The 15,781-nt window shown below is 34.6% G+C and overlaps 1 protein-coding gene across 2 annotated transcripts; it reads left to right on the top strand.

Moving 5' to 3' along the window:
* Window positions 1–5,982: 5,982 nt before the first annotated feature.
* Window positions 5,983–11,276, top strand: LOC123525255 (perlucin-like). Of its 2 annotated transcripts, XM_045304149.2 has the most exons (5): window positions 5,983–6,637; window positions 7,655–7,752; window positions 8,522–8,612; window positions 9,632–9,748; window positions 10,412–11,276. In XM_045304149.2, the coding sequence occupies exons 1-5, from the start codon at window positions 6,478–6,480 to the stop codon at window positions 10,426–10,428; spliced, it is 483 nt and encodes a 160-aa protein (XP_045160084.2). In that variant the 5' UTR covers window positions 5,983–6,477; the 3' UTR covers window positions 10,429–11,276. The 2 variants fall into 2 exon arrangements, with proteins under 2 accessions (XP_045160084.2, XP_045160083.2); XM_045304148.2 differs by lacking the exon at window positions 10,412–11,276 and having other exon boundaries at window positions 5,995–6,637; window positions 9,632–9,964.
* The last annotated feature ends 4,505 nt before the right edge of the window (window positions 11,277–15,781 follow it).

Genomic DNA, 15,781 nt, shown 5'->3' with positions numbered 1-15,781 from the left:
TGTTGATGATGCAACCGAGAACACCTTTCTGAAAAGTTACTTGTCAGATCTGAAAGGTATGAAGTTAGTGTAAAGCATGAGTGTGCTACAAAACTATGAGCTGAAGAAGTTATATTTAAACATACGTTTAGCAACAGGCATTTGTAATGTATCAAAACAGATATATGCAGATTACTCAACTATGCAAAACATATGCATATATTAATGAAAAGCTGTTGTTTGTTGTAAAGTACTGGCCAATTCCCCTAGTAGTATCGGAGATATCTTTAAAATAAACGGTCATAAGATTGTTTTGTGTTGCCTCGAACCGATATCCGCAGCAGATAAATATATTCTGATTAGCTTTATCATAACTTACAAACATATAAACGATAGATGTTTAAGTTCACATTACAAATACGATTGTCACATAAGATGACAGGAATGCATGTAGGGTAAAATCTCGGTTTGAAAGCCCGTCAGTCGTATAGGGTAAAATCTCGGTTTGAAAGCCTGTCAGTCGTATAGGGTAAAACTCTCGGTGGTTCGCAAGCCTGTCAGTCATATAGGGTAAAACTCTCGGTTTGCAAGCCTGTCAGTCGTCACATTCACATGAATGAATTCTACATATCCACCGCGGAATCGACCGCTTTGTTGAAGTCGGCTGAACCACTTGGCAGCTCAGGTTTGCAATGGAAATAATCAAACTGAAGTGAGGTTTGATACTGAGGAATAGAGCAATACCTGACATAACGCAATACCATCGCCGTAAATAGAAGATCGTATTCATATTTCCCGTCTGTGGCTTAATGCTGGTGTAGAGCCATACGTTTCAATTTTTTATTATATACAAGAGATGAAGATTACGTTTATCTTCAGCTTTTTTTACAGTAATTGCTAGAACGAATGTTATTGTTTTGGTTCCCTCATTTTATACATTATGATTACTTACTCTTCCAGACCACTGATTCTTTTAAATAAACAATGACACCGTTTACATTACGATCCGATTCACTGGATTGGCCTGACAGATGAAGTGACTGAAGGTATATGGGTATGTTACGACAATAATGAAACGGCTACGTTTACAAACTAGCACAAAATAACATCCGAACCCAATGGAGGAAAAGCTCAAAAATGTGTATATATCGTTGAAGGGCATGGGTATGAGCGGATTGATGCACCTTGTGACTGGAAGAGGAAACCTCTTTGTGAGAAAAGGTACAAAAGATAAAGAATAGGTACATGCTTTTGTAAGTCACAAATTAGTATAAGCTATTGTAAATAGAGACGTTGAAATCAGTGAATGCAAATTTACGCAAGGACTAAACGCGTAATATTTAAATAGACATCAGATTTTTTTTCATTACTTTTAACACATATTTATATATTTTCTGACAACCTTTAATATACTGCCCTTGAAAGTGAATAACTTGTAACAGAGAAATATTTGCAATATACACAAGGTATTTCAATTAGCATTGTAAACATTTTACAGAGTTCAAGAAGAAACGCAGATTATTGGATAGAAGAGGTTCGCTGGATGTATAATGGACGTTTGCAAAACAAGGGATCTTAGTTCTAAAACTTAAGTAAAAGAAGATATTTTATTGAATAAATAATAGTGTATGTCTTACCGTTGAAATTGTTCCTCAGATAAAATATAAACAATTACAAAATATATTAATAAAGCAGTAAATGAAGTGAGCGAATTCATTTTGCAAACAAGTTAAGGAATTAATAAAACTATAAAGTATTCCACTCAACCTGGATTATATTTATAAGAATTGATAATTTATTCTTGCTGAATATAACTGCGATTAGGATGGTTTTGTCTTACAACAAGGATATACACCGTTTACAAAACAATAAGGAATATTTAGAACCGTTAAGTTCAAAATACTTTATCGCTGTAAACCCAAAGATTCTCGGTTTTTACTTTTTTCTGAACCGATGCATTCAGATAAATTAATAAAACATGGTGGGGATAAGAGTGAGGTTAGGTGCACCATAAAGCGGTTTAATCTCCCCATTGGTCGTTTTCACTGTTTGCCTTGTTCTCGGTGCTTCCGAGGGATCTTCTTTTCAGATTTTATTTCCCACTGACCGTTCCAAGGCGGTGTCCCAATGTTTCCCTTTATTTTATAGTTTTGTCCTCTGTGTGTGTGTGTGCGTGTGTTTGTGTGTGTATGTATGTGTGTGTGCTGGTGTTGGTCGTGTGCGCGTCCGCGTGCTTGGCTTACGTTTTGGTAGGCTGCGTGTTTAGAACGTGGCCTTCCCTAGTGGATATTCATCCTTGTTTTTTACCATATATTGGCACAACCAGCAAAGAATTACCCGTAAATAGTGTATCCGGAGTTCCATAACATAATAGCTATCACTAAGTTTCTAAGCCTTCTTAAGAAATATAGCAAAGATTTTCTATCTAAGATTTTTTCTCTCTTTGTCATCTCACGATCTGGAGGTCATTGTCTTTAAAGTCTTATTCGTTTTTGACATACTCATTCTTCTTTTTTCTAATAATAGAAATATTACAATGTCACTCTTATTTTGTTATTTTTTTCTATATGCGCATCTGTTTCACGAAGCATTGCAATAACATAACTTGGCCGGATATTAACATGGTGCTTTGAAGAGCTACATTTTTGGCCATAATTATTTTTGATTTAGGGAAATGTCTGTTTTCAGTGAAGAAATAAATTGAGGTTATGTAGTTGTCGTCTGGATATAAAATACATTGTACTGTTAAAGTAGGTGGAGGTGGAAGTCATTCACGAGTTCTTCGAATAGCCAAATGCACGAGGAACGTTCGAAAATTATTGTGTATTGTGGTCTGAAACCTTGAAAACTGATGGAAACTTGCATTTCATACCCTCAAAATACTCCCCGTGGTGAGGAATGCATAAATTTAGTCTTTGGATCCATTTCCGGAAAGCGTCATGGTAGGCTCAAATGTACTCATGGACAGCAGAACCAATAGCTGGTCGCGACCGATATCTACGACCAGAAAGGAAGTTTAACAGTTTTGGAAACATTCAAGATTTTCTTTAATTTTAAATAAAATGAACTGTTGATAGTGGAATGCAAACGATGCATGCAATATAGCGTACAGTATATCAAGCTTCATTTTGAAGGATATCTGTGATTTTCAAAATATATTGGTCACACGTTGCTGTCTTTGGCCGACCTGATTTTGGGGCATTTTCGACAGACTATAAACCACAATCAAATTTCTTTTTCCACCTACGAACCGTCTCATAAGACAACTTACTACACCCATTAACACGGGTTACTTCGGCATAGAACAACCGAGTTTACTGCGAACTTTTATATATGACCGAATTTCTCCAGTATGTATTATTCGTTTTCCAACCAATTTGTCTAAAGTGGCCAACGACTGTCCAAACTGAAATAGCGACAAATCGGTAAAACGGTTATTGAATGGATACATGTATATACCATTGTGTAGATATTGAATAGAGGTAATCAGCTGAATAAAAATCGACGTGAATTCCCTCGTGAAAATGGCGTATCACTACAATACGCAATACTTTTCGAACACCCCTCGTATATCCAGATGATAACTACATAACCACAATGTACTCCTGATATCTGCAGTCATTATTTTCTTTCTTCCTTCTTGATTTATTTGATTCAATAATGGACACATTGATCGAGAGGGCTATGACGCTTTCCTACAGAGGTAAAGGCATCTGGTCTGATTCCTGACTACCCCTATTGCGCAGTGACTTTATTACGATCCTAGCAGTAAATGGGTACCAGCAAATTGCTGAGGGTAAGATATTATTGCAATCTGACTTGATCTTCTAAACGAAGATATGAGGATGACCCATTCACATTCGTCTTCTGTATATTTTGGATTTCCAATATTGCTATTTTTTTTCGCAAATCAATTTTTGTTTGAACCAATCAGACGACTTGTTCGAATGTCAGAGTAAGAAAAATGTGCAGTCAGTCCCGGGCTCTAACCCAGGTCCCCTCGCTTATTAAGCAAGTGCCCTACCGACTGAGCTAACCGGCTATCTGACATTTTACGACATAAGAATGTTATCATCAAAATCCAAGGCCTTTTTAAACTTGCAAAATGTTGTAAGTAAGCCTTTGATTGGCTAGCGGAAGGGTCGTCAGAACGAGGCTATCAACAGCTCGTCTTCAGATCCTATGCGTAGCGTAATAGGAGATGTACTTTAGTCAAATTGGGTATAATTGGTTTTAACTGTTCAAAATCGAAATTTCTACAGAGCTTATGTTCACAAAGCGACGCTCAATAAAGTTTACCTTTACATTTACCTTTTAAGGAAATGTAACCTTTTAAGCGCTCACAAGGCACGCTTTCAATGCGCTTCCGGTCATAAGCCCGTTTTTCGTGTTTGTACACAATCGAAGCCAACATAACATTGTGATCTCAGGAATGTTTCACCGTAGGAATCACAGGATTCGAATACTTTAAATGTACACTCACAACGATGACTGAATCGTTTTAGCTCAAATATTGTTATAGGAATAAAATCAACAACTTTCCTTTACACCATTCTGTAATACATGAAACCATTTTGATTAATTTGGTCAGAGTTTTCATTTTTTGTTTGTTTGTTTGTATTGGGTTTAACGCCGTTTTTCAACAGTATTTAAGTAACGGCAGGCAGTTAACCTAATCAGTGTTCCTTGATTCTGTACCAGTACAAACCTGTTCTCCGCAGGTAACTGCCAACTTCCCCACATGAAACAGAGGCGGAGTACAAATGATTACAGACACAATGGCTTTTATCAAATCGTCACGGAGAACATACGCATTGCCCAGGACTCGTACTCATGAACCCGAGATGCGTAGAACTCCCTATTGAGCTAAGTGGACGGGCTTTCATATTCTGGTATTTTAAGATAACGGCTAAATAAAGAAGAACGCTTTAAGATACTTAAACTGTCTTAATTCACGGCAACACTTTACAAAGCTGCATTTTCTTTACCTTGTTAACAGGCATCACTTTTCATAAGATTTGCATTTTCTTCAGTTTGAAACCGGTCAGTTTGCTTTTACCGAATAACTAGTTTGTTTCTATTAAAGAAAGCGTCCAAATATTATTCAGCTTTCTATTTAAGAAAAAAAAAATCAGAACCAATAAGTAAACGAATCGGCAACTGGGCAAAATTTTGCATAGTAGTAACTGCAAGAAATGCCTTTAAAATTAAAGTTACCTGTTGCAATAACAGACATGAAAAAACGCTACTTAGGAAAGTTTGTTTCTGTCTGTTTTTTTTAGGAAAAATTTGAGCTCGGGGGAACGCAGTTACTAAAGGGTTTACTGTAGTTTCGAAAAAACAAAAAAAAAAAAAAAAGCATTTCCTAACATTCTCTATCTACAATGAATGTTTAAATATACTGTATATCTGCCAGACAACGAAAGTGACATTTGATATGTTTACTGAGTACTTCAAAAAGATTTAACGCTTAATTTCATTTATACTGTGTCCTGATTAAACATTGAATATAAGCATGCCCATATACAAATAGTTGTACAAATTTTATTGCAGCTCATTAATAACAAAAGAAAAAACATTCATATAAAAACTATGAAAATATATTAAACACATTCTGATAATGTTTTCTCCAGTGAATTAATGATACGATTCAGGTAATCCGGTACTTTCACTGCCGGAAATATTTCAATTTAGTTAAAACCATTGAAAAGGCATTGATTAAAAGACCATTTTTATTTTTTAGATGTAAGATCAATCTTCCAAGGGTGTACACAAGATCTTTACGTTTAAATACTGAGGTCTTCCTCCACCATCCAAGCTGGAAAGCCGCCACATGAAATATAATTGTGTTTGTGTCAGTTTAAACGCGACAAAAAAGTCTGTTTGAGTATTTGAGATTACTAAATGAGGACTTAATTTCTGTCACAGAAATGTTAAAACAAGAAATAATATAAAGCAGACCCATGTTTCGATATATCTTTAAAAACGACGTGTTTATACGCCTGCGAAATAATTACTTTGCGCGGTGCATAATCAAAACATAGTTCAGCTTTATATCACTTCAATTTATGTAAAAATGTGGATGAAATAGGGATGAACTGTTTCATGACAAGTATATGACACAAAATAATAGGCCTACATGACGTCAACGTTACCATGTTTAAATATCATTAAAGCTCGGATAGGAATAACACGTCCCTTTGAATAATTTAGAAGTACGTAGACGTTTAATGATTCATTTTGTGCGCGTAACAATCAATCAGAAAGAGCAGACACTTACAGTTTAGGTAATATTGATGTATGTGTACATATACATGTGAAATATGTTGACGTGAAGTGTTCCTCATAAAACCACTTTAGATAATACGTAATCAAATAACAACTCTCTTTTCGACTTTTTGTCCACCTACGTGTGCTAGGCTTTCGATCTTGTGTTTAATCTTATATACATTGTATTTTGTTGAAATGCATTTATTTGTGCGAGTTTTTACATAAAAGATGACAGTACTAAGACTTGCTGTAGTGTTGCTATATTTCTGTTATTGTGTAGGACAGGAGCAGCAATGTTCCCGCTACCACTATGAAGAACAGATATTGGCAAAGGTTGTAAAGCTTGAACACAGACTTGAACTGTTGGAGGCTCGGAATAATATTGGAGGTAGGTGACTGACTGCTGTAAGTTCAGACTGCTATTGAAGGTGGGTTACTGACAGCCGGATGGTCCGAATAATAAAGTTGGAGGAAGGTGGTTGCCAACTGTAATCTCAGACTAATACTGGAGGTAAGTGATTGACAACTTGAGGCTTGGAATAGAGCTGACAGAATGTGTTTAATAGCCGATGGATGCTTAGAGGTAGGTGATTGACAGCTGGAATTTCGGGTTAATACTTAGGGTAGGTGATCGGCGGATGGAAGCTCAGGATAATAAAAGGTAGGAGACTGATAGCTGAAGGCTCGGATTACATTTTTAGGGTAGGTAACTAAGAGCTCGATCTTCGGAATAAAGTTAGAGATATGTGACTAATACTTGGAAGCTAGGACAAATATTGGTGATTTACAGCTGGAATCTCTTTTAATATTAGAGTTAGGTGATTGACAGCTGAAAACTCGGAATAATATGGGAAGTATGTGACTGACAGTTGAAAGCCCGGAATAATATAGGCCGTAGTTGATTGAAATTGATTGTGTATTCGTACACTCTTTTTTCTTTAAAATTATGGGGCAGCAGTGTTCACGAACAAATACTAGATACATTTATAAGACTTGAACACAGACTTGTAAAGAATGAACCTTGAAATCAAATTTAGCAGTAAGAGATGAATTAAGGAAGACGACATCATCTGCATTTTACACAAAAACTCGACTTTTATCGTTATTGATCACAATACTAAAGTTTTAATGAACCAGTTTCAGCAACTGCAAACATATTTAGATAAAAATCTATCGCATTTCTGCGAGAACAAACATTCTTTCCTGTAATACAAAAAATATATATACATTTCGTAAAATGTCATAGATCATTATAGGAATTTATGTACAATCCCTAAATAATAATACAAAGCAAATATGACATTTAAGCATTTAAAATTGAAACTTTATGTATTTACAAAAACGAATAGAAAAGAAAAGTTATCAACAATGTATGCAGTTTAAATAACTCTTAGATAATATGCAGGTCAAACAGATAACTCGCTTTGTCCGGATACGTGGATACGTTTTCGAGGTTCATGTTACCTTTTCCCACGAGGAGATGTCAACTTTTCCGCCGCAGAGGTAAGGCACTCTATGTAGCATTATAATTATACCAAATGCATAGTTCGCTGTATATAATGAGTCATTATTAGCATCTTTTTTCTACAGGAAACTTTCGGTGACACGAGAACCAAAAAGTAAATTATGCACTGTTTGCGAAACTTTGAACAATGAATACGAAAAACTGGTGTTGTCTTCATGATTTCACATTTCACAATTTAAAACTTGAATCTCTGATCTACCAAATATTGAAATTCTTGATTCCACACATTTTTTTTAAATAAAACGAGATATTGTTTATTATGACATCATGACCATCGCGATGTCATACTTCACAACGTACATTAAAAAAATCATAAACGTGTAATTGTGAAGTATGAAATCATGAACTTCATTATTTTCACGTTTTATGAATTTCTAATGTGAATGTGAAGTCATGAAATCTTCATGTTTATGAAATCTTAAAAGATCTCGAAGTGGTGAAGTGTGAAATCGTAAAGAAAAGTTGGTGATTTCATACTTTCATATGGCAAGCAATTTAGATGACATGGTTCTGTCTGTAAAGTTTCGAATGGGTGATCACATTTGATTATTGCTTTAAATCCCAACTTAAAAATAAATTTCGTTTTGTCATTTCAAAACCTTTGAGGCAAAGTATATGTTTAAAATGCGATTATATAGTTACTGCAGACTCTTTTTCTTTATTTTTCATTTGATCAAGTTTTTATATGGTACATCTTCTTATTGAAAATATAAAAAATAGTATAAATATTATTATTGATCTTTTCAGTACTTCTGTGTCCAGCATGGTTCTCATCTAGTGCATGTTGAGAGTAAATCAGAAAACAACTTCTTGAAAAATCATATGAGAGATATGAAAGGTAAAACTCCTCTAGCTTGTCTTGTTTTCTCTCAGGCCCAACAAAAGGTAACCCAGTTTATTTGCTCCGTTTAGTTCCTAGTAAGTGCCGAAGGCCATACATCCATTAGTAGTCTTACAGTTGCAAGTGAATTGGTCAAGAACAAATTGGGTTAGTATGGCTTTGGAGCACAATTGTGTAATAATATGTAACAAAAACATTCTAATATACAAACACACAATGGTTACTAAGCCATCAAAATTATTTTCATACAAAATTTTTCACATATTGATACACGGTTTCTTTTTGTCCATTCTGTATTTCTAAGGCAGTCCTTCAATAGAAATATACATAGATAGAAATGATATGGTTAGAAAAATGTACAAAAAGGGAAAAGAAATCATAGCAGAAATATGTGAAACAAAATACCAATTGCGTTTTGCTTAAAAATGCATTGTTACGTTATTTCATAACTATTCATCTGTCAGTGCTATAATCCTAATTTGCTGTTAAGCATCTGCAAGATTTACAGCTTGGATGAAGTTGTACAGAGATCATAGTTGGTGACCAATCATCTATATCTGAACAAAATACTCAAAGTTCTTCCGCCGCGACAAATGAGTCTATTCATATATTACGGGCGATCAAAATGTTGTCTTTATTGAAAGTCCTGCGTTGGTTTTTACCACTGATCTTTCCAAGATGTTTGGTGTTTGTCCTCGTCGTCTATTTGTAAGAGGCAATGCTCTTTGAACCTGGCTATTCTTCCTTGTATCTTTACACTTGTTTCCCGGTTTTAACTGTCTTCTGTTAAAGTTATTCCTGTTTGGAAAATCAGTGAGCATTTAGATATGGTTTGAATATACATATCTATATTAGATAATTTTGACGGACATTATACGAGACTTTGAAAATTAAATTTTAATGGAAATTAGTATAAATATTATGCTGTCATAAATACACACTGCGTATTTAAATACTTTATAGCTGTGTGCTATTCTAGTAGAAGCTTTCATACAAGTGTCTTCTTTTCTCTTCAGAATCAAATTACTGGATTGGACTAACTGATACTGATGTAGAAGGCACCTGGGGATGGTCTGGTACAGGAACATACGCGCTGTTTACAGACTGGAGCAGTCACAGTCCAAATAATCATGGTGGGAATCAACACTGTGTTTTCATGCAGTTTGCACATAACTTTGAATGGAATGATATGTCATGTGATACTAAATACAGGGCAATTTGTGAAAGGAATCTGCTAAGCTGAACTAATTTAATAGTTAGTTATTCTGACAGGCCATTTCCATATTGGCTATTTTTGTTATGTCATATTTCGAAATGTATATTTTGAAAATTAAACAGATTAGAATAGATACACTTTCCTATTTGTATATTCATAAGAATGAAGGTCGCGACACTTTTACTTTTGTGTTCAGTACAGTAATAGAAAAAGTGTTATTAAAAGAAGTTATGATCTGACATTTTAAGACACAATATATTACCACCACCATTATGCGAGATTTATTCTAAAATAATGACAATTATGTTTGAATATGGTTAAAAGTCTGTATAAAAACTTAAAATTTAGTTTATCCCTTCACAGTATTCGTCCTTAACTTAAACATACGAGGCGAACGCTATAGATTAGCCTCCTCTTTGTATAGTCTTAAGAAACTGAGAAATACAACTACCAAGTGCTTTATTCGATAAATATTTGTGCCCAGCCATCATCTTTTTTCCTAGGAAAGTCACAAGGACTTAAATCTAATGAAAAAGCGGGATGATTGATAATTTGATTTGTGCCATTTTTCATTTCTCAGGTACTTTTGAACAATAGCACTTTTGTGAGCCGAAGTGTTGACATGGATCAACAGGAGACTGCGAAAACCAGTCCTTGGACGCATTCTTGTATTTCCGTTTAACAGCTTTCAGTACTTTGTCTCTATAATACTTTCCAGTGACTGACTTTCTTCACGGTGTAGGAATTTGTACAGCAGTACCACTTGAGTTATAGAAGATGGAAAACAAAACATTTCTGACACTTTTAGTTCTTTTTACAAATACTGTCTGTTGACAATACGACGCTGAAGCTCATGAAAATATATCCAGGTCTCATCTCCTGTACGCAGCTGTGACATGGTGGATCATCTAAATTTGAGAACTATTTCATCGTTTCTTTAGCACATTTAATCCTATTTGACTTTTGCTCCGTAGTAAGACATCGGGCACAAACCTTTCTTTAAGTTTTTGTTTAAAATCTCATGAGTTCTCCTCTTTGACATGCAAAAAAGACGCCATCTCAGACACCGTGTACCTTGCGTCTTCATCAATCAGACGACATACAGCAGCAATATAATTTGACGTCACTGCCTAGCTATTTTTAAGTGTACGTACCCACCTGTAAACAGTGTTCACCCATAATGCAGACTTATACATGAAGATGCAGTTCAATGAGTATTTCTAAAGAACGACGTACTTTAATGTACGCTCTATTTTCAGATTTTCATAGTCACATGTATTTTTTATATACGGCTACAATTGATACCAAAAATTATTGATTACGATATATCAATAAACCGTTGCAGTATTATAAAGGAGTCATGTATCTTCCATGTAAAACACGTTTTTCTTGCATGTCAAACGTCTACGGAAGCGCGCGATTGTCATTATTTTCAGAATGGCCCAAGTAATAAACTACAAGAGGATGAAAAGCAAGCTCGGGCTGTCGAGGATTTTGAGTGGTTCTATCATAGCATATATAAGGACCACATGGCAAGTCAAGTGATGCTTGAGAGAGCGTGCGTTGTTCTATTGTATTTTGCGACAAGTTGTATCAAAATCTGATTTTATGTAGATATGATTTATGTTTCGTACGATTCTTGTTTCACGGCAAATTTTCTGGTTTTATTGTATAAGATTATAAAATGTTTTATTAAAAAGGTATATGAGATGTGTGAGACACACCGCTTGCTTTGTAATCAGTCCTTTGCTGTTAGAAGCTAAGCTTTCCTCTTTATTGTGTCTGACGGGAGAAGTGGTATCCTCCAAAAGGCAACTGGGACTAAACAGCTTTGATATTTGTTGTCTGACCTACTTCGTGCATTATAGCATAATACTACAGTTCTGTTTAATTTGTTGATATGCCTTCTGCAAAATCAATGAATACTGTTACGTCAAAAGGTGACAATTTCTTGTTACAGTAAATAAAAGTAACAGAAAGACAAACCAGCAACTATTAATAATAACAAAATTTTATTCATGAATTTAAGTAACAAAACAAATACCTTCAAAAATGTAAGAGCCGTAAAATCCAATCTTATATGTAAAAATTGTCAAAATCCTGTCCAGGTCGAATTTAAATCCAATCAGAATAAATTCCACAATGTTTCACACAGTTCAAAATTAACTTTAGTATATCCAACAATTATAATTCCTCGTCAAAGATTATATTTTAAATCCACAAATTTTAGTAAATCCTTCAAATAATCCTTCAAAATATTAAATATTTATACTGGTAATATTTTGTTATTAAGAAATACAGGAAAGTTTCATCAATATCCACAGTCTATGTTCTAGATTCTAGTCTTACAACACACAGTTTCCAGAGAAGGTTCTAGAACTTTCAAGTAATACTGAGAATAAAAATAACATTCTGGAAAAAATCAAGGACAATCCTTTTAAAAATAACTGTTTATCAGTATTGTTACAAAACACAATATTCTGGACTAAAACTTACACGATGTTTTAAAACTAGGTCAGTAAACAATAATTTGCCTTAGAGGGAAATGACATATACATAACAATACATGAATTAATGTCCTTTTCTTTGTTTTTTGTTAGGGCACGAAGGGACCCCACTATTTATTTTGTTATTGGAGATTCGTAAAAAAGCTCACTTGACAGTCTGCTGTTTTTGATCTGAGTATGTCAAATGCAGAAAGTCTTGATGAAAGACTAAGTGTGTAAAAGTTTTAACTTTGAAAAGTACTTGTTATATTGACACGGTATACTCTTTTCTATAATAACTAATAGAATAATTGTGGTTGTTTACGTTGTGGCTTTATTTCATTTGTGTTGCCATTTTAAATTCACAGCTATGTGCCTTGTCGCTCTTGGCTGTGGCTGGGATCGGGATGCGGTTGTAGGGAGCACTGCATTATTTGAATGTTGCTATTCAGGCCTATTTCTATTGGATCTGTGGCCTTTTTGTACCCTACATAAAGGAACTGATGTTTGTATCGTCATGCATTATGACTTATTCATCTTAAATATCATATTATTTTTGTCTGAATATAAACTGATCAAAACTGAAGAAGTTATCCAACAGGCTTGCGGAAGTGCTAACATGGTGTCCCGTCCATTCTTTAAAAAATGTCCGAGGGGACACTCGGGTATTCCTTCACCTTTAAAGCCCCAGAGTAATCATGTGACTTTAATATGACGACGGTACGTACATCCCACGATTTTTGTTTGTAAACTGAATCGAATGTTACACCTTCAATTGTATTTTTTCTTATATATTCCCTAGTAATTACAAGTGCTTTATATTATTTCATTTTATTATGATGTGTAAAGTTTAGCATTGAACTGGTTCATGTTCTGATTCAGATTCTTTAATATTTCCTTTCTGCGAGCCTTAATATTTAAAACTGAACATTGAGCACTTAAATTTACATATTTACTTCTTATCTTATCAGAAAAAAGTATTTAGGCTGTGCCTAAACAAGTTTTCCACGTCGTAGACTTCGGAATTATGGCAAAACAATTTATTTTTTGTTGTATAATACACGTGCTTATTTCCATTCTATCTATTAAAGGTAAGAAATGCTAACACCCAATAAGGTATGCGCATGTACTTTTATCAATAACAAATTTTTCATATTGCATTTCGATTTTTCATTTCATTTATTTAATTTGTTAGCTTTAACGTCGCACCGATAAAATTATAGGTCATGGCGACTTTCCTGCTTTGATGCATGGTGGAGGAAGACCCTAAGTGCCCCTCCGTGCATTATTTCATCACGATGGGACACCAGGATAGAGCATCTGCTCTTTCGGAATCTAACTATATGCTTCCTCACATGAAGAATTCAACAGTGAGGCTTGAACCCACGTCGATGACCCCTCGGCCACGGAGACCCCTTAGATTGTTTCAAGTTGAACATGTTATAAAGTAGATATAGTTCCATGTGATACCAAATTAAAAAGTGGTAATGAAAATGTTTTAAAAAGATTTGGTCACATAGTACAAATCTAAGGTTGATGAACCGGCGGGTCTAAACATTGTATCGTTAACTTAATTAAACAAAGTATATTATTAAATGATAATGATAATTATTCTGTTGTAATGTACTGGGCTTGAAAAGTTAGCGTCTTACTTTAAACACTGTCAAATTAGGTGTATCTACTGACACACTATGCCAGAACAGCTGGACGGCATTTCAAGGATCATGTTACTTGTTTGCACACGATGACCACACATTTATGGACGCAGAGGTGTGTATATAACAAATGATGCAGGACAGAGGTCAGTATGCAAGTATAAGGACAATCAGAAGAAACAATTTAAAGCCGCTTCGGTCCATGCAACATTGAGTCAAAGTAGAAGTTATAATCTGCAAATGGACCATTTTGACAACTATAATTTGCAAACAAATCTTGTTTGATTTTCACAAAAAGTTGCGTATTAAATGGTGAAGGAATAATTGTATTATTAGATATGATAATAAAGATAAAACTTCAGATGCCTCTCACCCACATATTTAGATCAAGATTCAGATGGGTACCTGTATAGGACAATCCGACCGCCCGAAATCACGCTGGGTGGCTTTCTCATTAGAATCTTTACATGACAACTAGACAAGAGCAATGAGTGAGGGACAATGATTCAAAGTCAGATACCTTAACCACTGGGTCACGGAGACATCCTTTAAACTTCTTTTAGAATTTCTAATAAAGATAATAACGCAAATAGGGAACTACATGTTTCAACAGTATCATTCCGGGAGACGTATGTTCCGAAGTAAGTCATGTCTCAACGATATCATATTTTTTTCAACGACGGACGGTTTCGGTATCGCTCAGTATGACACGGCTGGTATAATTTTCATATATAATAATTACATTGATTACATTTACTTGTGTTTTTTGCATCAAATTGTATTCAAATTAAAAATTGATTCTAACATGGCTCGATTTGATTTCCAGTTAAACAAAGAAGAAAATCAAGCTCTGTATATTCTGCGATAAACAACGGTTGACGCGCGAGAGCATTATGACGCCAATTATGATGTCAAATTGCCATATGACGTCCGATACATTACTCCTCACGTAAATGAAGTCCAGCATAATATTTATTAAAATATATCAATGAGCATGTCAGAATGAAAACAATCAAAGCCTTCTTGTGATTTATCGTCTAATTTACCACGGTTCATCGTTCAGATGCTTCAGTATTTAACCACGAGGGCGTTTCAATTCCTACGCATCTGAACTCTGAACCGTGGTAAATCAGACGATAAACTACTCGAAGGCCTTGATTATTTGTTAATTAAAACATTTATATTCTAAAAATACTCGCCTGTAAGTGAATAAGTAGAAGTATTTTGCTATTTTTCATAATAAAAATTATATAACATGTTTTCAAAAACAGTAGTTAAATAGTTATAGAACATCAATGATAGATATGTGCATTGCCAGTTTTAACCTCAGAAAACACTCGATAATTATTCGATGTCAGTGTTCCCCACTGTAATCGATAACTATAAGCGAAGACGCAGGCAAGCGTTACTGATACTCATCGAAGAATTGAGGTTATACATATTTTTATGTTTAAGTAAAACATACCATCACGTCTAAGTGTGATTTAAAAATTCAGTTTCTTTTCAGAGTATGTAATAGTTTATTTTGATCCCGCTTTTCCATTAAACGGTATCCCCGAGATATATTAGTCAAAATGAAAGCAGCTTGTACGATGGAACAGAGTTTACTTGAACTATTTGCGTGCGTACGTCTTAATTATGATAAAGTCTGTGAAAATATTCTTTTGAAGCACTTAACCCAACTAAGCAACACAAAGTGAGCAAGTAATAGCTAATATGTTTACACGTACATGTACTTACTAATATATTTCCTCGTAATAAGTATTACATGTACGCGAGGACGAAATAAGTGATACGCCTGCACTTGAT

The sequence above is a fragment of the Mercenaria mercenaria genome, chromosome 3, assembly GCF_021730395.1.
Source record: "Mercenaria mercenaria strain notata chromosome 3, MADL_Memer_1, whole genome shotgun sequence".
In the NCBI taxonomy this organism is placed as follows: Eukaryota; Metazoa; Mollusca; class Bivalvia; order Venerida; family Veneridae; genus Mercenaria; species Mercenaria mercenaria.
The sequence above is the reverse complement of the archived record's forward strand: the minus strand, read 5'-3'. Positions and strand labels throughout refer to the sequence as shown.

Bases quoted from the DNA above. Each gene is read 5' to 3' on its own strand.
- LOC123525255 (XM_045304148.2), top strand. From the start codon at position 6,478: ATGACAGTACTAAGACTTGCTGTAGTGTTGCTATATTTCTGTTATTGT. The intron at 6,638-7,654 runs GTAGGTGACTGA...GATAATATGCAG, and splicing joins GGCTCGGAATAATATTGGAG to GTCAAACAGATAACTCGCTT. The intron at 8,613-9,631 runs GTAAAACTCCTC...TTTTCTCTTCAG, and splicing joins TCATATGAGAGATATGAAAG to AATCAAATTACTGGATTGGA.